Below are 23,383 nucleotides of genomic sequence, written 5' to 3' on the forward strand. Positions count from 1 at the left end.
CTGGGGGCAATGGTCACTGCTCCGGCCATCTCTGCTTGCCCCTTGTCGGTCCCTCCAGGGACACCCCACTAAGTCCCCCAATTCCTCAGGCCAGAACCCCAACTGTCCATGCCACTCTCTGCTACTCAGGTCTCCTGGGGTCCCATGTCCTTCAGAACCAAAATCAAATGCTTCCTCATTACTGGAGCCCACCTATAAGAATGCATAATTTACCCAGTGCACCCCAAGCTCAGACCACCTGAGGATGGGGCATGCATTTGCCCTTGAGTGTATCGCACGGCCCAGGTACGTGCAGTGTAGACATAGGGCCTAAAGGATCACAGTGGAAGGAGCACTCACGTGCCCTCCCCACCCCGCAGGCAGCCCAGTGTTCAGAAGCCCCTCACTCTGCTTCAGCATGTTCTGTGCCTGCTGTGGTTGAACCATGGCCCTCCCCCCAATTCATACATTGAAATCCTAAACCCCAGGACTCAGAAGTTGACCTTTTCTGGAAATAGGGTCACTGCAGATGTAATTAGTTAAGGTGAGGTCATTAGCGTGGGCCCTGATCCAAATGAGGGAAATTGGGGTGGGGGCAGACACACAGGGAGAGTGTCGCATCTATCTGCATGGAGACACCGGGGAGAGGCCTGAAACGGATTCCCCTGCAGCCCTGCAGACAGCTCAGCTTAAACTTCCAGCCTCCAGAGTGCGAGAGTATACATTCTGTCATTTAAGCCACCCTCGTTACAGAAGTCCTAGGAGACTCACACACTCCCTGAATAATCCCATATCCAGTTGGTCCTGTTTTCCTAACTTTAAATAAATATGACGTGGTCGGAATGCTCCGGTGACATGCAAGGTTACGGGGGAGAGTCCCCTGGGGTGCAGAGCGGTGTCTTCATTGCTCACTCCCCCACAGTGAGGAGGGTGTCAGTGGCGCTACTCTCTTGTCCCTTTCCCGTCAGTGGACATTTGTTTGTTTGCTTGTCACCATTCCTGCTCTTGACCATCCTGAGCAAGAGTCTCTCCAGGGCATGTGTGAAGTTTTTNCTAACTTTAAATAAATATGACGTGGTCGGAATGCTCCGGTGACATGCAAGGTTACGGGGGAGAGTCCCCTGGGGTGCAGAGCGGTGTCTTCATTGCTCACTCCCCCACAGTGAGGAGGGTGTCAGTGGCGCTACTCTCTTGTCCCTTTCCCGTCAGTGGACATTTGTTTGTTTGCTTGTCACCATTCCTGCTCTTGACCATCCTGAGCAAGAGTCTCTCCAGGGCATGTGTGAAGTTTTTGAACATCCAACTTTGCAGGATGAGGCCAAGTCGGTCTCCAGAGAAGCCACACAGATTCCTGTCCAGGCAGCTGGGAGTAGGGCCGGCCGTGGTGCGCGGCCACCAGCGCTCGGCGGGCCACACTCCTCCATCGCACTGAGCTTCTCACGCCGAGTGCTGCCGGGTTTACTGCCCATGCTGTCTCCTTCTCTGTGGCCCGTTTCTCACTTGGCTGAGCTCCTCATTGGTTCGGAGCTCTTTATCTGTTCTTGGTGACTTACAGGGGCTACAAAGATCGTTCTCATTTGTCAGCCTGTTGTTCTGCTTTCTTAAAGTTTCATCTTCTGATAAACAGCAGTTCCTCAGAGTAATCATGTCTGTCAATCTTTATCTTTCTAGTTTGCGCTTTTTAATGAAAAATTACTCTTGCCTAAGGTTATAAAGATATTTTCCTACTTTGTGCTTAAAAATTTTTAGTTCTGTCTTTGAAAGCAAATTCTTAAGGAGGCAGAGTAACAGACCCTCCAAAGATGTCCCTGTCCTCATCCCTAGGACCTATGGATATGTCGCCTCATATGGCAGAAGAGACTCTGCAGATGGGATGAAGCTGAGGACCTTGAGATGGGAAATCATCCAGGGTTATCTGGGGGGTCAGTGTCATCACGGGGGAGGCAGGAGAGTCAGAGGCAGAGAGACTGGAAGACGCCGCACTGCTGGCTTTGCAGATGGAGGAAGGGGCCACGTGCCGAGGGCTGCAGGAGCCTCTGGAAGCTGGGAAGGAGGACATGGGTCCTCCCCTGTAGCCTCCAGAGGAACCAGTCCTGCACACACCTTGATTCAGCCCTGTAAGACTAATTTCAGACTTCTGACCTCCAGAATGGTAACAAAGTAAACCTGTGCCATTTTAACCCACCACGGTTGTGGTCGTGACGGACAGTAGGACATGTCAATTGTCCGCTGCTCCAGGGCCTGTTCCTGGACCCTTGCTCAGGCCCTGCACACTGTTGACATCACTGCTGCCCGCTGCCACGCTGGGATCCTGAGTGGAGCTGTGCTGCAGCTGCAGACAATTTGGGAGGAAACTGCATCTGTTCATTAGGCAGTTCTCCTAACACCTGGTACAATGCTCTATTTATTTAGCAATTCTTTGTCTTTCAAAAAAGTCTCTAATTTTCCCCATAAAAATATTTTATTTTTGTGTTAGACGTATTCCAAGGTACTTTCTTTTCTGGTTGCTCTCACTGTTGATGGTATCATTTTGAAAATTCCACTGTGACAGGCTCGTGCATGAGAAACATGCTGTGGCTCCTGCCTCACGAGCTTGTCTCCGGCACCTCTGCTCTATCCCTGAATCACTCCCATGGCTCTGTCCACAGATCATCAGCTTCTCTTACATGGATAATCGTGTCCACATGCAAAGAATGCCATTACGACTGTTTTACTTTCTAGCTGTGCTGCCTTTTCTTTGTCTTGCTGAACAGACACAGGGCCTGATGCCCCACCTGCATCCCAGTGGCAAGTTCACAGGTGGCTTCTGCTCTCTGCCTTGTGAGTACCTGTGACTGTTCCTCAGGAACTCTTGCACTTCCTGCCTGAGGGTGACAGTTGCTCCCTACCTGTGACCCTTGGCACCAGCCCCAGGGCACGTGAGTGGGCAGAGCCTGCACCTCTGCTGAGCAACACCACAGCCGTGTCTCTGCCTATCCCACGGACAGTCACTTGAATGACACATCATCTGACACCAGGACACCCCGATGAGGCAACAACTCTGAGCCAGACAGGGTTGTGTTGGGCTTATAAAGAGAGAGACTGAGGACCCAAGCAGGACCCTCTGGGTAAATATGGCACCATGGCCAGGGGCAGCCCATGGCTGAGAGATGGGCTGTCAACGTGACCCACATCCCCCACCCCCTACCCGCTGTCCCACACCTGGAAAGGGCCAGGGAGGGATAGGTACCCCCATCCTTTCTACCTAGGGAGCAGCCACCATGTGCAAATGCATGAGAAGCTGAAGCTGTAAATGAGGAAAATGAAACCCAGTCACAGAAAAGAAAAAGGATCCCTCACAACACTGAGGGCACTTAAACCACTCACGGATTGATTATTCCTGACATAGGCTGAATGTCTGTCCCCTCCAAAGCTCCTGTGGGAGGCTGATCCCCAGTATAGCAGTGTTGAAAGGTGGGGCCTCTGGGAGATGACTGGATCGTGAAGGCCCTGCACTCATGAATGGGTTAATCCATTAATAGGTAGTGGATTAGTGGGTTATCACAGGTGAGGACTGGTGGCTTTATAAGGAGAAGACACGAAAGCGCTCTTCCCCGTCCTCACCATGTGACATGCTAGGTCGCCTCAGGACTCTGCAGAGACTCCCCACCAGGAGGAAGGCCCTCACCAGATGCGCACCTTGACCTTGCACTTCCCAGCCAATTCTTTATAAATTATCCAGTTTCAGGTATTGTTATGAGTGATGAAAAACAGACTATTACTCTTTCGCAACTAAAAGGATCCCCCATGGCATAGAGGAGATGTCTCTGAGCCCCCCACCCCAGGTTCACCCTGACGAACACCACACCCTGCCTTGCTGGCCCTGGAAATACGTACTATTACTCTTTCGCAACTAAAAGGATCCCCCATGGCATAGAGGAGATGTCTCTGAGCCCCCCTCCCCAGGTTTACCCTGACGAACACCACACCCTGCCTTGCTGGCCCTGGAAATACGTATGGCCCGGAGAGGGGGAGGCCAGGAGAGAGACCTGCGCACAGGCCAGCACCCGACCAGGCCAGGACAGGTGCCCTGTTTGAGTGGGCCATCCCCATGGCAGGCATGGCCAGTGTCTGGGCCATGAGCAGCAGGCTGTGCCTCACAGAACCTCTCTTCCTGTTGCTGGGGGAAGAGGCACTTTTTGGGCATTCACCCCAGAATGTCTATTTTTACAAAATGCCCCATCCTGGCGAGAAAGCAATTAAATCAAATCTTAAAAAGCAGGGACTCTGGTGCAGCAAGTGCTGGCTCTTTCCAGGAGACATTGAATGGGGCCGGAACTGACCTTCTGTGCCCTCAGCCTCCCGGCCCTGCAGCAGCGGCTGCGGCTCCTCCTCCTCCTCCTCGGGGTCCGCCTCCTGCCCGGCCTCCTCCTTCACACTGCCCCCAGCCTCTTCCAGGAGGGCCATCCCAGCCGCCCCCTCCCCTGGTGACTTGAGGTCTTCGGGCTTGGGCTTCTTGGGCTGGCTCCGTTTCCGGTGAGACCTGGAGAGGGAGATTTGTCAGGCAGGAGGGGAGACAGCAGAGGAAGGGGACCCCAACTGTGCACTCTGTTGGGCACAACAGAGTCCCCACCCTACCCCAAACGAGTGTCCCTCAGGCTGGCAGCCACGCTGGCTCCAGACGCAGGGGCAAGGGGGCCCTAGTGGGGTTGGGCTGCGGAAGGAGGAGAGACCTAAGGGGCAACGGGAGGGCGGTTGCTGATGACAGCTGGAGATGGGAAGCCGACTGACACCGATGGATGGTGGGACAGGGACCCCGGGCTCCAGGAGGGGGCGGGAGACACATGGAGCGTAGCTCCGATGGAAACAGCAGCTGACGTACAACGCCTGGACAACGAACGAACAGAAATGAACTTACGACAGCCCCGGCTTTTTGGTCTGCTCTTTCTTCCTTTCTAGATTTGGTTTTCTCTCCTCCTCAGTCTTTTTCCAGTGTCTGTTTTCTTTCAGACTAATTTGTCTAGAATGTAAATTTCAGGGAGTTTTTCTCTAGGACGTCTGTTCAATCCCCAGGATGTGTCATCTCAGGGCCTCATCTTGGGCACCTGGCTCCGTCCCCGGCTCCCTGGATTCTCTGTCTACAGCCCCAAGACACACACAGGAGCTCCAGGCTCAGGCATGGCTTCTCTAACTTGTGCTGACACCCTGAAGTCTGCCTGGGCCCTCTCCATGCCCCCTGCCCAACATCTGCTGCAGGGAAAGCCTGGGCCAGAAGGCAGGAACATCCTCACACCCAGCCTAGGCACAGGGACGTGCCATCATCCCGGGGACAGCAGAGAAGGCTCCCATTTCCCTGTAGGCTGGTCCCAAGCAAGTGATTCAGCCCGAGGCCTGCAGCTTGACTGAGCTAAGACTTATTAGCAAAAATGAGCCAGAGAGCGGGTAAAAAGGAAGAAAGCAACGGTGAGAAAGCCAGTGAGCCTGCAGGCTAGCAGCCAGGCCTCCCCACCCGGCCCCTGGGGACCTCTTGGGCTCTTCCAAGTTGGGAGCAAAAGCTGCTTTTAGGTTGACAAGGGCATGTTGCTTTCCCCAGGGGCTCAGGCAGAAGCGGGTGGGGGCAATGCCCTGTGTGCCCCCATGGCTGTCCCCATGCCTCCCTATGTGGTCACGAGCTCCAGGGCCCGTGACCCAGCTCCCCACTGGCCTTTCCTACCCTCCCTAGTTATGATTCAACTATGTAAAACCCCTCAGCAGCCAAAAGAGCTGGGAGCACCAGTGTTGAAGAAACGGGCACTGGCTGTGTCTTCCCATCTGCCTCCCATGTCCCCTGCCCTGCGGGGTCAGAATCAGACACCTCAACCCTAGGGGAGGTCCCTGTGGCAGCTGTACCTCCAAGGACCAAGCACTTGCCAAGGCAGGGCAGGGGCACTGACAGAGGGTGGGGTGGGGTAGGGGCCCTAAAGGGCCTCTGACACCAGGAGCCCCTGTCTCCCACCTGAGCAGCCCAGGCTGCCCCCGGGACATGGGGACCTGACCACTTCCCCACCCCAGCCCATCCGCTATACCTCCTCTGAGGCCTCACCAGACCACACCTCCTTTATCATCCCGTCCCCAGAACCCTGATCACAGCTAGGCCTCCTTGTCCCTTGGCTGCCTAACTGGCTAGAAATGGACCTCAGTGCTCCTGCAAGGGGCCCAAGCTCACTGCTGCTGCCCGCATATGACAAGCCCCGCTCAATGTCTACAGCATGAAGTACCACGAGATGACCAGGGCAGAAGCAGGGGCACCAGGCGAGGACAGCATGGCGAGGCAGGCATGGCATCACACACGGCATGGCACGCGGGGGCTGGGCGGGCAGGGGTAGTGCAAGGAGGGGGAGGGGCACACAAAGCCAGCCCCCACCTCCCTGGGGAACATTCTGTACCCGTCAGGCAGTCTTGGGCTCTGCTTGGGTGCTGAGGGTGTCCTCCCCTACTTGGAGACATTGGGCCCAGGTGTGGAAAGCTCTGGGACCAGCACTGGAGTGCAGCTGGCTTTTGTCACCAACTGTCACCCAGAGGGGGGATTCTGTCCAGGTCTGGGAATGCCTTGGGGCTGCAGGGCTGGGATCCCACCGTAACCCCCAACCCTGGCCCCAGGCAGCACCCATGGAAGGGTGGCCTCCTCCTGCCAACCTACCTGGCCTCAGTTTCCAACAGGAGCTTCTCAGCCCCTCCTCTTACCCAGTCGTGGTCCACACCCCCCAACCCCATGCCCTCACCCTGGAACCAGCCCTAGAGGCCATTCTGACCCTGCCCGCCCCTCCCACAGCTGCCCAGGGCCTCCCCAAGGGTGGCCCTCAAGCCACACCATCTGCTCCCGAGAGCCCAGCCCCTGCCCCAAACGCTGGGCTCGGGGCTCTGGGGGCCTCGCCCTGTGTGATGCCTGTGCCACAGAGAACTGGGTGGAACCAGGGGCACAGGCAGACATGCTGAGATGACCACGCCACGGCACAGCAGGGCGAGCAGGCTGCACCAAGCTTGTGAAGGAAAACACATCTGGAGAAAACATAAGCTGGGAAGGCGATGCTGGGGAGTTTGTGCCAATGAGTCCACAAAATGGGTGGGAGGGGCATCCTAGTTGTCATGGGATCCTAACAGTGTCCCCTCCTGCTCTCCAGGCCCTCCCTGACTTGAGGTCTCCATTTGGCTCCATGTGTCTCCCCAATCTGCTGTTTCACTGTTGGGTCCCGGCTTCTTCCACGACGCAGAGGGTGTGGCTGCACTCACCCACCTCCATGCCCGCTGCTCTGCTCCCCGCATCCACCACCTTCAGTTGTGGTGATGTGCCATATTTCCATTTTTATGACTATAAATATGGCTTGTCCACGAGTAATGGAGCGACTGGGGTTGCTATCTCTGCTCACTCTTCCTGGGGTAACTGGCTCCCCTTTTTTTGGATGCTTAGTTTTCTTGGTATCTCTGAGCTCTGTGACTTGGCTCTGAAACCTGCTGTGGTCTCCTATGCAGGGTGTCACCTATTGCTCAGTGACAGCCCTGAGGACCTCTGTTTCAACTCTAGGTCATGCAGCATAGGATGCTCCCATTCTCCTAAATTCCCCCTTTGACCCTCCTGGGTTAGATCAGTTGTCTGCATCCAAGGTTTTCTTGGTTTACACCCTTGTTTAGCTGGAGCACATTCTTCAGTAGCTTCCTAGAAAGAAGGTGAAATCTGAAACTTTGCATATCTCAGCTCTTTATTCCCCTCCTACATTTAATTGGTAGTTTGGCTAGGTACATGTTTCCAGGAGGAGAATGATTCCTCTTCTGACTTTTGAAGGTCTTACTCCTTGTCTATTAGCTTACAGCATTCTGGTCATAAGTTTGATGCCAGCAGGGTCCCTTGTTCTTTATATTGAATTATTCATTCACTCTGGAAGCTTTGAGATCTTCAGTTTAACCCAAGAGTTGTGAAACTTCACAGTGATGTGCCTTGGTGTGGATAATTTCCACCCTCAGTGCCAGACTTTTTAACCTGGAAGTGCAAAGTCTCTGGGTCCTAGAAAGTTTTTCTTTTCTCCTTTTTTTTTTTCCCCTTCTTTTCTTTTAACCTGGAAGTGCAAAGTCTCTGGGTCCTAGAAAGTTTTTCTTTTCTCCTTTTTTTTTCCCCCTTTTTTTCTTTTTTTTTTTTTAAAGATGACCGGTAAGGGGATCTTAACCCTTGAGTTGGTGTTGTCAGCACCACGCTCTCCCAAGTGAGCCATGGGCCGGCCGTTCTTTTCTCCTTCTTTGAAGTTCCTATTAGAGGTTGGCTTTCTTGGACTGAATCTCCAACTTTCCCACCTTTGCTATTTTCCAGTTTGGTCCTTCTGTTCCATACTGTAGGAGGGACTTCCTCGAGCTGTCTCCCACCCATCTCTTATGTTCTCTTTGCTGTCATCTTCAACGTGCAAGAGCCATCTCTTCCCTCCATGTTTCTTCTTTTACTGCAACAGGCTCTTCCTTCCTAAGCACAAAGTCAGACCCCTGTTCCGAGGACAACTTTCTGCTTTGCTGTGCTCACTGAGTTTTCTCTTTCTTCGGAGTTCTGTCCTAGACCCTGTGATTCCCATCAGAGTTTCCTCGGCTGTTTTGGGACCCCTGGCTGTTTATCCCCTTGTGTGAAGCACTGAGACACTTGGTCGCTGTGTGTGCGAGCAGGCCTTGTGGGAGGGAGCCCTGCCACTCTACAAGGATGCCTGAGGTCAGGATCTGTAGCCACTCTGTTACCCAGGAGACCCTCTCCCCTCCAATTTTCCTTTTAGGCCTTGGGGGTAGGGGGAGTTGGGCTGGCAGCTATGCTTCCATGGTCAGGGCATGCCCAGGACCGCCCAAGCTTGACCTCACCAGGCACAGAGCTGCCATCATCTTCTGCTGGGAGATGGGGTGGTGTGGGGGACAGCCCCTAGCTACAGGGAGTGCTAGGGCAGGCACCTGGGCCCAGCAGTTCCTCACACGCCTGTCCAGGATTCCTCCTCCTTCCAGCCTGTGGTGGCCCCTTTCCCAGGAGGTGCCTGTGTCTTGAACCTCAGACCTTTCTGGAGCCCTGCGGCATGCCCCAGCCCACCCCTCCCAGCTTTCCCCCCATCTGCAGGCCCGGGACCCGGGGTGTCTCTGTGCTGCACAGTCAGGCAGCACTTGTCATCCTCTCCTCCACTCCAGTCTGTTGACTGCTCAGCAGCTGCCATCCTCTCTGCCACTCTCTGTCCCTCCTTACGTTCAGTGGTGTTTCAGGAGAGAGCAGAGTTAACCATGCACTTTGTCTGCCAGGCTCAACTGAATGCCACTTGGTTAATTTATACAAACCAAATGTTGAGACTTGGTCCAAAAAACTACACAAATATTTTCAAGATGGAAGCAGGTATCCCTTGGACCTCAGATGGCAGGAGGAGGTGTGGACGGCCCCCTGGTTCTGTCAGGTTTCTCACTATGCAGAGAGCTTGGGGCTGTTATAGCTGCCAGCTGGCAGGCAGAGCCCTGGCTGCAGGTTCAGGAGGCTGCTTGCCTCCAGGCCTTGCGCAGCAGCAGGTAGAATAGGCTGCACCTCATCTTTCAGCCTGGGTGTCCGAGGGTGGCTGGGGTGCCACATGGGAGCTGCAGGGTGGGGACCATGCCAGGCCTGGCTGATGGCAGGAGAGCAGCCTCCCCCTGCAGAGGCTGGGGCAGGATGCGTGTCCCCGTCTCCCTCCCTGCACCTACTGTGCCAGGCAGCTAAGACAGGGAGCACAGATGCTCTGCAGGGTGCGTGCGAGGCCAGCAGGGCGCGCACCTGCTGGAGCATGTGGCAGACGGAGTTTCTCGAAGCTCTCATTGGAAGTAACCAGGAGATGAGATGGAAAGTCTGCTTCAGGAGGAGCATGGCGAAGGCACCATCCCGGGCAGAGCTCCAGATGCATGGTGTCTGCCCGGGGTGGCAAGGGTCAGGGCGGGGCCTCACCAGGAGCCAAGGTGTGGTTTCATGTGTCCTACTTATCATGGAGAAAAATACTAAGAGCCCCTAAAGGGGCCGGGGGTCAATTCACTGCCAGGGATGCTGCTCAACACCCTAGACTGCCCAGGACAGCCCCACCACAGAGAGTGACCTGGCCCCACATGTCCACAGGTCTCTGGTTGAGGTGGACAGAGCCAGATTCACAGAGTTCCCCCCAAATCCAACCTGAGCCAAGGATGGTCAGACTATGCTACCTCCAACCCCAAAATAAGCCCTCTGAAGCTCAGAGGAGCCCAACTATGAAAATAGGGAACAGCTGGGAGGGAGGACAGGACCCCCCCCTCTTGGAGAGGTTGCCAGGCCAGGCCACAGATCAGTACAAAGCACCTCTGAGATTCAGCTGCCTCCACCCCAGCCTGTGGGGCAGAGGGAGGGGGCATCAGGCTTTTAAACATGAGTCACCAATCAGACTTATCAGAGGAAAGCACCCCCATGATCAAAAAAAAAAAAAAAAAAGAATCAGCTTGTTTTACATCCTAACGGCCTTAAAGAAAATTATATCCTTGGGAACACTACATAATTTGTTATTCAGTACCATTGCAGATCCCCAGGATGGCAGCGAGAGAGGGGGAGGAAGGAATGCTCCAGAAAGGAACAGTTCATGACTGGGGGCTTGTGGTGTGCTGGGGCTGCCGGGCAGGGAGGCCAGGCCCACAGGGCTTTAGTGCTGGAATCCACTTCTTTGCAAAGGTGGCTCTGTGCAGAGGTGCACGCAGCGGCCAGGTCTGCTTCTCCTCTTGGCAGGCTCTTTGGACAGCCTCTAATCCCTCCATCCTGGAATGTGGTGCCTGTTTATTGGCAATCCACTCTGTTGACCAATTAGCCTGAGCCACAATCAATTAACCATTATGCAAATAGCATGTCTAGGCCTGGAGCGTTTGCACTGGCTCTGAGCTTGGGAGCAAAGCAGCCTCGCCATGAAGTCACTTTTCATGTGGAACACGCAGGAGAGCAGGAAATCAAAGGGCAGACAACAAAAGGAACCAGAAAAGAGAGCCTCACCTTCGTGCGGCTGTCAGGAAGAGCTGTGGAAACATTCCGGAGCTGGGGGGCATTCTCCAAGAGAGGGGACTGGGGGTGGGGAAAGCAGACGTGGACAAGTTTGAGACCATCCAGGATTCACAGACTTACAGACACATGGACGTGATGAAGCCGAGGGTAACACAGCCAGGGGAGAAGGTTCCGGACCAGGTGTGACTTTGCACAAGGCCAAGGCCTATTTCTGCAGAGCACAGGAGGTGCCACCCGATCGGGCAGCACTATGAAAATGAACTGGCCAAGCCACCCCCACCTTGCTGCTCAGTGGCCCGGCCCTGGGTGGGTACTGTCCATCGCCAGCTGGGATGAGATGGAGCCAGAAGTGACTGAGTGGCTGCAGGTGGAGAAGCCACTCTTCAAAGGGGAGGCTGCCCTCCACACCAGGGCCACCCCCAAAGACCAGACCCATCTGCTGTCTGCTTTGCTACCGCCCACAGGCTAACAACAGTGTTCACATTTTTAAATGGCTCCAAACAGAAAAAGAATCATATTTTGTGGCATGTGAAAATTATATGTGATCCAAATTTCAGTGTCCGTGAACAAAGTGCTACTGGGACACAGCCACGTGCGATGTTCACTAAATGTCTACTGTCTACATAACAACAGTGTTCACATTTTTAAATGGCTCCAAACAGAAAAAGAATCATATTTTGTGGCATATGAAAATTATATGTGATCCAAATTTCAGTGTCCGTGAACAAAGTGCTACTGGGACACAGCCACGTGCGATGTTCACTAAATGTCTACTGTCTACAGCAGCCTGAGTCTGGCCCGCAATGTGGCAAAGTCTGAAATGTTTATACTCTCTGGCCCTTTATGGAAAAAGCTGGCCAGGCCTGACTTTACTGTCCCAGCTGCTCCAGCTCACACTCCAGGCTGCTGAATGCTCCGTGGGCACCAGGAAGTGATGAACTCTGTTGATAGATGCATCCATGAGCCGCATGGAAGTGTGGGCACTTCCCAGAGAATGAGCTTGTGAGGCTGTAGGTGCTGGTGTTGCCTGCGTGATACTTTCTGGCTCTGGGTATGGAGTTCACTTCCTTCTTGGCTGAGACCTGCCACCCATGTTCCCATGGCCACAAGCTGAGAGGGTGCCACTGCTATGCCCCTGCTGGACACCAGACGCACAGCTGGGAGAGACCACACTGTCGTGGTGGGTGGGGGCTGGGGGTCTGCACAGTGGAGGGGCCCTCGGATTTGTGGTGAGGGATTCTGGGATGGAATGGGGACACTTCTTGGGGATGGGGTCTCAGCGATCTCCTCCCAATCTTGAATTCCAAAAAGTTGCATATTTACAAAAATCAGCAACTGCAGATGCAATAGGAAAGGGCCTCCATGGCCCACCTGGTGTCCTGAGTCCTCACAGTGGACCTGCCATCTCTCAGAGCCATGAGGGTCCTGAGCAGCCCTGACAGCAGACGGGGCTCTCACACCCAGAGGCTGGGGTAGAAACAAGAGGGATACCACAGTTGTCCCCAGAGAAGAAACTGAGTGGCCAGAGGGCTGCTCCTGCCAGCCTGGGAAGCTCTGGGCAAATGGCCCCTGGTAGCCCAAGGGTCAGCCTCAGGGAAGGTGGGGCGACGGGCAGGGTGAAGGAGCACGTCTCTGGGCAACACAGACACCTCCTGCCTCGAGTGGCACCCACTGACTTAGAGAAAGTCGAGGCCTCAGAAACACACTTTAACTCAGAAGCAAGGAGAAACAGAAGCGGCGAGATGGGGACAGGGAGGGAGGGACGCTGGAGCTGCCAGTCCCAACTGCAGCCCCTGTGGGCGGGACTCACCTGCGGAGGAGCTTGGCCTTCAGCGAGGTGCGGGAGGCGCTCCAGGAGCTCAGCTCGGGGCTGCTGAGGGCCGTGGGCCGCGTGTGGTCGAGCACGGTGAGGTCCTTGCCCTGCTTCCATAGCTCGTAGCGCTCGGGCTGCAGGATGCGCACGAACACATCCATGGAGATCTTCACCATGTCCTTGCGGCACGTGCACTGAGGGCGGGAGACAGACGTCCTGAGCCACCTCGTGGCAAGGACGGCCAGCTTGACAGAGCCCACCCAAAGCAGGTCCCGGGCCTCCCACACCCCATCCTAGCTGAGCTTTCCTCCTCCAGAACTTCCATCGAGAGACAGGAAGCGGCACCTTCTTTTCCCCGGGTAAAAGGTGAGGCTGCGGAATATCCTTTCTCAGGCTGGGCATCCCCCACCCCCCGGCTGTGAATCTCTGGTCTGTCGCAAAGCAGTTACAACCACCACTTAGCAAAACTCGAGGAAAACAAGAATACGGACCTTTCTACACGAGGAGGCTCCAGAACTGTGTACCGCCCCGTCCTCAGAAGCCAGAGGCCAGCGGGCACCCCCTCCCATCAGACACACACGCCCCCAAGCAGATACAAATGAACTCAAAATATTTTGTGACAGCAATCAAGCCAAGAGGGTCAAGAAGAGGAAAAAAGTTGGCGGTCCCCAAGAGCCAAGAGCAGAAACAAGCAAACGCGCAAGCATGATTGAGACGGTGATGGGCCACTCTCCTCGTGTGGCCTCGCTAAGGGCGATGCTGGCCAGAGGGCCCTGCGTGCCTCACCTGACAGTGTCTACCTCGCAGGGCTTGAGGGAGATCAATGCTACCGAAGAGAAAGCTCAGGGCTCTGGAGGCCCAGCACTCGGGACTGAAAGTTGCCTGCTAAGAGCGAGCACTGAAATGCCAAAGGCTGGGATGGGCACAGCTGGGCCCTTACTTAACACGAGCAAATGCCTCCTGGGACAGGGTGGCCCCTTGTGTGCAGGAGCTCTGGGCACACAGCAAACATGCGCAACGAGGACGAATGAAACCCTCCACCTTTGCTGTATAGACCTGCCCCTCTTGAGCCCCAAACCCTCCCCCAGAACACTTGTTCTGTCCCTACTGGCATGAGGCTGAGAGTGGCTGAGAAAACATTCTACCGCAAGAAGGAGGGAAAAAGGAGGGGAAAGCTGGCCTGGGGCAGGGCTGGCAAACAGTGTCCATAAAGGGCCCCACAGTGAATGTCTTCAGCGTGTGGGCCACACAGTCTCTGTCACAGCCTCTCAATTCTGCCCTTGTAGCTCAAAAGCCTCACAGACAATGTGCAAACAAATGGGCGAGGCTGCGCACTAATAAAAACAAGCAAGGCTGGACTTGGCCCTCATGCCATAGTTTGCAGACTCCTGGTCTAGGCTCTAGAGAATAAAGCAGAGCCTAGAAATCTCCCCATGGATAGCTGAAAGCTCAGGGGTTGAGGGAGGGCGCAGAGGACAGAGGGGGCCTCAGGGTGGCCACGACCCTGGGTAGCCCCACAACCCTCCCTCTGAAGAGGGCACAGTCCTGTCTGCTCTTGGGGAGACACGTGTCCAGGGTCATGCGGGCTGGACACAAGGGCGGCCCAGACCTCCCATCAACCCTAGCTCTCAGAAGCTCACTCAGAACTTTGTCAAATAAACAGGCTCAGAAAAAGCCTGTTTTCAAAAGCATAGCCTAAAATGCTCTTCTGTTTTAAGTAACCACCTTCTCAATGGAAATGAGGGAGACTTAAATGACTTCGGGAGCCACATTCCCCTGCCCTGATGAGCCCTTCCAAATATCCCTCGATTTACTCTAGAAACATTGCAGTATTTATGACCACAAATTTGGTGCTGCGGGTGGTGGGCGGGCAGTGGAAACTATCTCATGGAATTTCCTGCCACCCACCCCTTCCCCAGGGCAGACGAGGCACCTTCTGCAGGACCAGGAGCAGAGACTTGGGAACAGTAATAACCCGCCATGATGAGCGGGACGGAATATTTATGGCCAAGCAATTCCCAGCAAACTCAATTCATTTAATGAAAAATTGTGCAGGAGAGAAAGGCTGGCGGTGTCATTTGGCCGAGGAGCGGTGGGAGCACAGATGGTGCCCGTGTTTCAGATTCCTGGCTGGGCCCGGCCTCCCCAGCGTCACCATCAACAGCGGCTTAAGGGATTTGTATTGAACGACTCTGCAATCACTTTTCCTTCAGTAATTAAAAAAAGCACCTGTGCATGCCCGTGGAGGGGGCACGCAGACACGCTCCATGGAGCACATCACCCGGCTTGGAGCCTGGCCTGAGCCCGGCCAAGGCTGGCCCAACCGCTGGCACAGCCTCTGCCCCAGAGGCTGATGTCACCGGCCAGGAAGAGGCTGCTGGGACAAGCCCATCCGCACGGCAGGACCCGGGGTCGCCCTGCCGGGATGATGGCAGCCAGGACCTTTCACACACAAGTATCCACACGCGTTCTGCAGCGACCTGGGGAGCATGGGAACCTGAGAAGGAACCAGTGGGAAGGACGCAAGGCCTTGGTGGGTTGCAGGGAGAGGAGAAACAGCCTCGTAGGTTTAGGACACAGGACTGTCACTTCCAAGAGCTGAGCTGAGGGTGCAGGCACCACAGACCCATCATCTTGCTTCAGCCCAACACTTGGGAGAGGAAGTTGCTGAGGCCAGAGAAAAGATCCAGCTTCTCCTTAAAAGCAACCTCCTGGGGCTGAACGTGCCAGACCCACCACTAACAGCTACCACTGCCTCTTCTGATGCGCCTGGTGCGGTGGGAGCCGCACCTGCAGGTGCCAGGTGCACACGACACCCAGGCCCGCGAGGCACATGGAACCTCACATGTGACTTCTCTTGTGGGTCACAAGCAGGCCTGGGGCTACCCCTCGCTGCAGGGCCAGCCTGGGTAGGGGCTCAGAGCGGGGAGGCCAGAGCCTCATCACAGAATTCTCAGGTGGCCTCAGAGCCCAGCGCTTGGGGATGGAACCCAGGCCAGCGAGCAGATCTCGCTATTTGTTTTCATTAATGACCTGTGGCCCTGGACATGTCTTCTGCTGCCAGCCCTGTCACTCCCAGCCCTTCTGGGACCTGTGTTTTCCTAAGGATCTGCTGGAGTTACTGAAGTTGACAGTTTCTGCCTGCTCTCAATTCCTGCTCCCAACTTAGCGGTCCCCCGTCAGTACTTGCGACAGAGATGGAGTGCACTCTCATGGGGGAGTTTGGCCGTGTCGTTAGTTTCTGATGGAGAAATCAGGCACAAATGGAGAAAGAAGGTCTGAGCGGCCCCCTGCAGGCTGAGTATGCCCCAGGGCCCTGTGTACCATTGCAGAGCACTCAACCCCCAGAACCGCGTAGGGTGGGGCTGCCTGAGGACAGCCAGCCAGGCCTGCTGCAATCCAGCCAAGGCAGGTGGCCCTCTGGGGACAGATGGAGCAAAGACGAGAGGAAGGAACTCGGGCTGGGGGCTCAGAACACATGGCCTGTGTCCCGCCACCAGCCTCTACCAAGGACATTTGTTCCACAACAAACTACATTTTCTGTGGGTCCTGCCCCTAGGCCTGCCCTGCCTTGGGGCTGGCCTCCCGTCCACCTCGGGCTCTCGGCCCCCCACCTGCTCACCCCTGCCCCATGATTCCCGTCTCACTGCTCTGAGCTTGGCCCGGCCCCGGTAGTCTCTTTCCCATTCCAGGGCGATGTCATCCTGCAATCGAGCAGAGCCCAGAGCCCTGACATGGCTGGGGCTGGTGGGCACCCCCCACGGTACCCCGGCACTGAGCAGGACTGGGCTCTCTGACAGCGCTTCACATCCAGAAGGCCTAACAGCCCTGCACAGCGTACGTCCAAGGGCCTTAACAGTGCCCCTCACCAGAGCTGCCAGAGCCAATTTAATTAACCAGTGGGAAGTGCCTGATGGCGCTTCCCAAACTCAGAGAGAACACGCATTGTCTAAAGTCTCTGCACAGAGGAGCAGCAACCCCGACCCCCGCAACTCCCCCAGGAGAGGAGGACTGGGGCTAGGCCATCACCACCCCCACGGGGCCCCCAGCAAGGTCAAGATTTCTGGAAGGAGCAAACCCAGCTGCCAGCCATGGAAGGATGCTGCAGACAAGCCTGCAGTTCTGATGACACGGGTCCTCGCACTAGTCAGGCAAGCATGTCCCTGGCCTCCCCCTTCAAGCTGAACAAAGGTAGAAATTCAGACAAAGACCTCCTCTGCTTTGTTACCAAGAAAAGCATGCACGCACGCACACACATATGCCAAGAAAGCTCTAACCACACTGTTCAACCACCGTGGGCAGACTAAATGATAGACACACACGATGGCCCAGTGTGCTGCTGGCAGGGCTTGGTCGACAGGACCGCTTCAGTGACAGAAACACTCTCCCAATGTATCTGTTACCTGAAGAAATACACAATGCAGTCATGAACACAGTAAGGTCCCAATGATGAGCAGAAAGCTTTAAAAAAAGACAAGGAAATTTGTCAAAACACCAACTGTGGTTCTTTCAGTGGTGGGATTAAACAATTTTTGTGCTACTTATTTTTCTAAGCCTCGACTGAGCAGGTATCTCTCTTAGGTCAGGCCTGCGGGCCCGATCCACGGCGCCGACTGTTTTTGTGAATAAAGTTTTACTGGCGCATAGGCTCGCCCATTCACCCTCAGCTGTGTTTATGCTACACAGGCTGGGCTGAGCCGCCACAACGGAGACTGAACGGCCCGCAAAGGCAAAAGTATTCACCATCGGGTCCTTCACACAGAATTAGCTGAGCCCTGATTTAAGTTATAAAATAACTTTTATAGTGTAACTTGAAGTCTAAGGACCTTGGTGGTCTCACATACCGATGTCAGTGCACTGTGGAGCAATGACAGATGTGTCCGTGTGGGAACTAACAGCAGTCCTGGTTGTCACTCTGACACCTCCTGCTGGGAAGCAGCCTAGGTCTGGCCTTGTGCTCTACCTCCTCCAGGTCACCTGCCCTCTGCATGGTCAGCCTGAACTGGCCACTCACAGGGGGTAATGCCACCCCCAAGACCCAAGAGAGGCTCAGAGAGCCTGGGCTCGAACCCCTCTGGCTGGGGCCTTGATGGGACACACCCCATGCTGCCCAGGGGATGCAAGTCTCCCTGCCCAGCAGAGGGGAGCCAGACCCCAGCTCCCAGCCCACGGATTTCACAAATGCTGGCTGGGACTGCCCCAGTTTGTCCTGTTTTTCTGTTTTAATGAACCTAGACACTAAAAACAGAAGAACACAGCAATGGATGTCCCTGAAATGACACCGTACAGAATCCAGGATTCAAGCCCCAGCTCACCGGAGTTTACTGAGAAGACCTCGGCCAGGGCCTGCAGTGGCAGAGGAACATCAGCAGCCTGGGGGTTTCTCTTTTTATTTTGGGGGTGGGTATGGGGTGTCCAGTTTCTTAGTGAATTCAGTTCCAATAAGCTTCACCTAAAAGCAGCAATATTTTGCAAGCAGCTAGGGAACACAGAAAAGATGAGATCCAAACTCCAGAAGTAAGGTTTCCCAACAGATTCTTCCCTTCCACACAGAGCACTGGGGTACAAATTCCTTGCAGGCTGCAGAACTGTCTGACCCAGAGGTGAAAGCACATTTTAAGGGCCTTTAATTTCCCAAGGTTTTGGATGCTGAAAAAAAGGTACCCCTCTTAGATTAGATTCTGTGACTGTGGCCATAAAAACCTGGAGCAAAATGTTTTCAAACTTTTAGTTCAAAAAGAGTCACGTCTCCCGTGTCTGAACTATTATATGCTCTGAATTAATAAGTCTGAATTAATGCGGTTTCACCATGTAACACTGGGCCTCTGCCCTGAAGCAGCTTACAGTGTAATTGGGGAGACAAAATAAACACACATGGAAAGCAGAGGAACCCGGGAGCAGAGAGGGCCTCTGAACTATTATATGCTCTGAATTAATAAGTCTGAATTAATGCGGTTTCACCATGTAACACCGGGCCTCTGCCCTGAAGCAGCTTACAGTGTAATTGGGGAGACAAAATAAACACACATGGAAAGCAGAGGAACCCGGGAGCAGAGAGGGCTGCCTCCACTCGGTGATGGCGCAGGAGCAGCACGTCGCTGGCACCACCTACTGCGTGTGCTCCTCCTCCTGCTCTCCTGGCGCCAGGCTCTGCCCGGCCTTGCCCTAGCCAGACGGGCTCCTCTCTTTCTGGGCCAGGCTGGTGGGATCAGGTAACCAAGGGTCTGGCCGGCCTCCATGCCACCCATTCAGCAGTTACGGGATGCTTTTTGCCCAGATAAGTGCCTTGGGGGAGGGCCAGGTCACAGAGGGCTGGGGGGAGGGTCCTTTCTCCTTCCTCCTCACCCTCCCCTGTGATCCTCAGGTGACTGAACCCAGTATGCACATGGTTAGCCTGCGCCAGGTTCTGCAGAAGGTGGCCATACCCCAACACAGCCCTACATCACCTCCTTCAGGACCAGGGCAAGGAGGGGACAGGGTGTGGCCTGAGCTTCTCGGGGCAGAACCCCGGCCACCCGGGCTCTGGGCCATTTCCTTTGTCCTCACTCAGGCTATTCAGGGTCCCCCCACACAGAGCTTCCTGACACTGGTGTATGTGAGTCCCCAGTGGATGGATCCCATGACAGACCCTTAACAAAGGCCTGGGGTGAAGAGATCACCAGGCCAGAGGCTCAGCCAGATGCAGCTGTTACTTGCAAATGACAAGCAGGAGATTTACGACCATAGAGTGAAGGGGCCTGGACCTAATCTAAGCACCTCTGCTTCCCGCTCGCCTGTCACCCAGAGCCTGCACGCCAAGCCAAAAAGCTGCAGCGGCATGCCCGTCCCCCGCCTCGGAAGGCTGACACATGCAACAGCCCAGTATTCATTACATGGGTCTCCCAGGACCCTCTGTTAAGTTCTGAGGAAAATGAGAAAATGGAGGGCTGGTGGTCTGCCTCTGGTTACACGGAACAGGGGCCCAGTGCAGAGTCAAACAGATTTCTTCTTTCTAAGGCAAGAAAGAGGTAGAATCTGAATGTCAACGGGCTCAGAGCTGGCAACCTGCAGGTCCAGGGCCTGCTTTATAGTGTTGTGGCAGCAGCAGCTGGTTGGAGGTGTCCCTGCCACAGACAGGATGCATCAGAGAGGATCCACACAGGAGGATGGGCTCAGAGAGCTGTACAACTCTGAGGCCTGCCTGGAACCCCTCAGGACACCCAAGAAGGCTCCACATGCTCCAGACCCCACAGCAGGGCACCTTTCAGAAGGGGCAGCCACCAGCTGCCTCACACACGTCCTACCTCCCCATCAGGGACCCCTGGGAGTAAAATGCAGGACGATCCCCAGGGACCGCCTAGCGTGTGAGGGGTGGGTGTTGGGAGAACAGGCAAGGCTGTTTCCAGGAGATGCTGCTTCAGCTCCATCTCACACTCCCCAGGGCTTTAAAGTGAAATAAATTTAACCTTTTCATAGGAATAAATATTAATGCCCAATAAAACTTGGAGGATTGTATTGCTTAGCATTTCCTTAGCACCAGATTTGCAGAGCGCTCTGTTGCTACCCACCAAAGTCTGGGGAGGAGGGAAGGAAAGAGGGAAGGGACTGATGCTGGAATCAGCAGGCCCAGGTGATGTGGGACCAAGAACTCTCCACCTGACAGGAGTCGGACACTGCACCTGCTGCTCTGCAGGACAGCCCTGTGCCCCAGCTACAGAGCCCATGGGGAACTGAAGGGGTACCAGAGGCCTTACTATCCCATGGGCAGCCTCCTTGCTGTGATGACACCACACCGCCTGTTCCCACATGCTGCAAGAGGCCCTGTTCCTTCCCATCCTCCTCACCCACCAATGCCCAGCTCTATCCTCCCCCTCATTCTGGCCTCCATCCTCTGTGACTTCCACCCCCACTTGCTGAACCTTCCAGGGGGTCTGCAAAGGCCCCGCTGGCCTCTGCCCCCATCCTCAAGTAACACCACAGCCCTTGCCGCTGGCCAGAGGGCAATGCCACAGGACAAAGGCTTGCAGCTGCTCTGGGTCTAAAGGAGACTGTACACCCACTGCTTAAGGTGTGGGCTGAGCACCCGCTTCCGATTTCTCTCCTGCAACCACAGGAAAGGATCTGACAGGAAGACAGGAAAGGAGATGAGAAACAGCAGCGAGGTTGGAAATGGACATCTGGCAGATGAGTGGGCAGGGCCTCAGGCCACCGGGGAAGCCGAGTCCCAGCGGAGAAGCACAAGATGGCAGTCGTGCATACCCCGAAGCCTCAGCAGCCCCAGGTTCCTTAGGAAATGGGGGGAGGGGCTAACTATGGAGGTCTGTGCTGAGGGCCATCGGAGACCCCTAATCCCTTCCCCACCTCACCCTGGTGGCTGTTTATCCCACTTTGATGAAGTCTCCAGGCTCATTTTCTGGTGAGGCCAACCAAAGTGGGGAGTGTGGGCTGGGGACACCAGGCACAGTGCAGGGAGGGGGTGCTGCCCTTAGAACCCCAGGCAGGAGGCAGAGAACTCTTCCCTGCACGATCTGGCCGGCCCAAGAGGCTAAAGACGTTGATGTTGGGGGTCTCCCAATAACAGCCCATCCAAATCACCCCATGACAAAGCTCCACATGAAAAAGGGCCCCCCTACCCCTGCATCCAGAGCTACCACCAGCCTTCCAGTCCCCCACTCGTAATCATTACACCCAACTGTCACCACCAGCCTTAGAGAGATGAGTGGCCACCATGATCCCAAGAGATAAAAACAATTGGAAAAAAACAATTGGACAAGAAGACATTTCCAAAAAGGATTTAAAACTATCATAGATATCCTCGGAAATAAAGAGATATTACACCATGAAACAAGAACAGATCTTATAAACAAAGAAATATCCAGGGGACAAAGAAGAGCGGAAATTTAAAACAACAACAAAAAACACATCAACAGAAAGGCTGAGGGATGAAGTTGAGGAACTCTCCCAGAAAACAGGCAGAAAAAGATAAAGGAGAGGAAAATGGGGGGTGGAGGGGAGGTAAAGAAACTATTTGAAAAGAAAGATTTGTTAAGTCCAGCGTCTGAGCAACGAGAGTCTGAAACAGGGAGAAGAAAGAGGGAAGAGAAAGCAACCAATGAAACCATTCAGGAATGTTCCCCAGAATCACGAGTCTGCCGATCAAAAGGGCCCAAGGAACGGCAAGTAGCTAAAAGCAGACCCACCCCAAGCACCTGATCGGGAAACCTCAGGACATCAGGACCCGAAAACAAATTGATAAGCTTCCAGAAGGGAGAAGGACGGTCACACACCAAGGACAAGGACTGCGAAGAGCACCTGGCTTGCAGCCAGCAACACAGTTCCAGGGAAGATGAGCTCCCACGCAGAGTCCCACGTGCAGCCAAACTGTCAACCACGGGAGGCAGAGCAGCTTTTGCGCGAGAGCTCCCCAGCTGCACTGTCCTACCTTTCTGTGGAGTCTGTGGTTTCCTTTTTAATTTCTGCCCTTTTCTTGCCCTTGTTTTCTGGTGTGAAAAGTCTCAACATTTTACAGCCTATGCCCCTTTCTCCAGAAGCCCCTGGAGGGTGTGTCCCCACAGCAGGTGCCCCCATGACTTCCTCCACTTGCCACAGCTCCCATGTGCCCAGCTGCTGATGACTCTGCAGCATGTCCTGCTGGGTCCGGGATCTCCCCAGCAAGTATTTTTGCCAAGTGTGAAGAAAGCATCAACCCAGAGGCTCAGAATCCACCCTCATGGTCCTTGGGGACTGATCCGGGTCGTGCCTGCAGACATGGGGAAGCAGTGGCATGTGAGGAAGAGATCATGATAAACCTTTCATCTCAGCCAGCTCGGGTGGCTCGAACAAAACGCCACAGCCTGGTGGCTTATAAACCACAGATATTTACTGCTCACAGTTCTGAAGGTGGCAGTCCAAGATCAAGGCAGATCCAGTGTCTGGCGAGGGCCCACTTCCTGGCTCTCAGACGGCACCTTCTTACAGTGTGCTCAGGGGTGGTAGGTCAAGGAAGCGCTCTGGGTCTCTTTTCTCTCTTATGAGGGCATTGATTCCATTCGTGAGGGCGCCTCCCTCCTGACCTCATCACCTCCCAAAGGTCCCACCTCCTAATACCATCGCCTTGGGCATGAGGATTTCAACACATGAATTTTGGGGACACAACATCCATAACATTGCACCTTTCCAGGGAAAGAGGGGACCCACCTCAGGCTGTCAGGCCTCTCAGATGAGATAACGCAAGCAAAGCCAGGCCTGGAGAGTCAGAGTCGGCAGGAGCATTTCCCAAAACAAAACCAGACCCTCCCTCCCCCTTCCCCGCCCCTCCCCCACCAGCCATCTAGAAGGGAAAAGACAGTGCAACTGTTTATCTGGCTCTGCATTCCCAAGCCTGTTGCACTATTCCCAGTGTCTGAAGAATTATCCTTTATGAGCCATAATAATCCCATGTGAAATGAGTGAAATCATATGAATGTGGTATGCTCTGGTACAGTGCAATAACAAATAAAATAAAAAAACACACTGAGTGCCAGACCTTCCTTGAGAATCCTGTTGCAGAGGGGCTGGCCTGTGGCTCACTCAGGAGAGTGTGGTGCTGATAACACCAAGGCCATGGGTTCGGA

General features: G+C 54.7%; 1 protein-coding gene across 1 annotated transcript in view; it reads right to left on the reverse strand.

The window, feature by feature from the left end:
• KDM4B (lysine (K)-specific demethylase 4B) overlaps positions 1-23,383 on the reverse strand; it is a 129,850-nt gene that overhangs the window by 25,209 nt on the left and 81,258 nt on the right. The window contains exons 9-11 of the mRNA XM_008571520.1: positions 12,789-12,985; positions 4,877-4,978; positions 4,302-4,501 (exon numbers count right to left, since the gene is read on the reverse strand). Of these exons, the coding sequence (XP_008569742.1) occupies positions 4,302-4,501; positions 4,877-4,978; positions 12,789-12,985 (499 nt within the window). The remainder of the gene's footprint in view (positions 1-4,301; positions 4,502-4,876; positions 4,979-12,788; positions 12,986-23,383) is intronic.

The sequence above is a fragment of the Galeopterus variegatus genome, unplaced genomic scaffold (genome assembly GCF_000696425.1).
Source record: "Galeopterus variegatus unplaced genomic scaffold, G_variegatus-3.0.2 Scaffold695, whole genome shotgun sequence".
Classification (NCBI taxonomy): domain Eukaryota; kingdom Metazoa; phylum Chordata; class Mammalia; order Dermoptera; family Cynocephalidae; genus Galeopterus; species Galeopterus variegatus.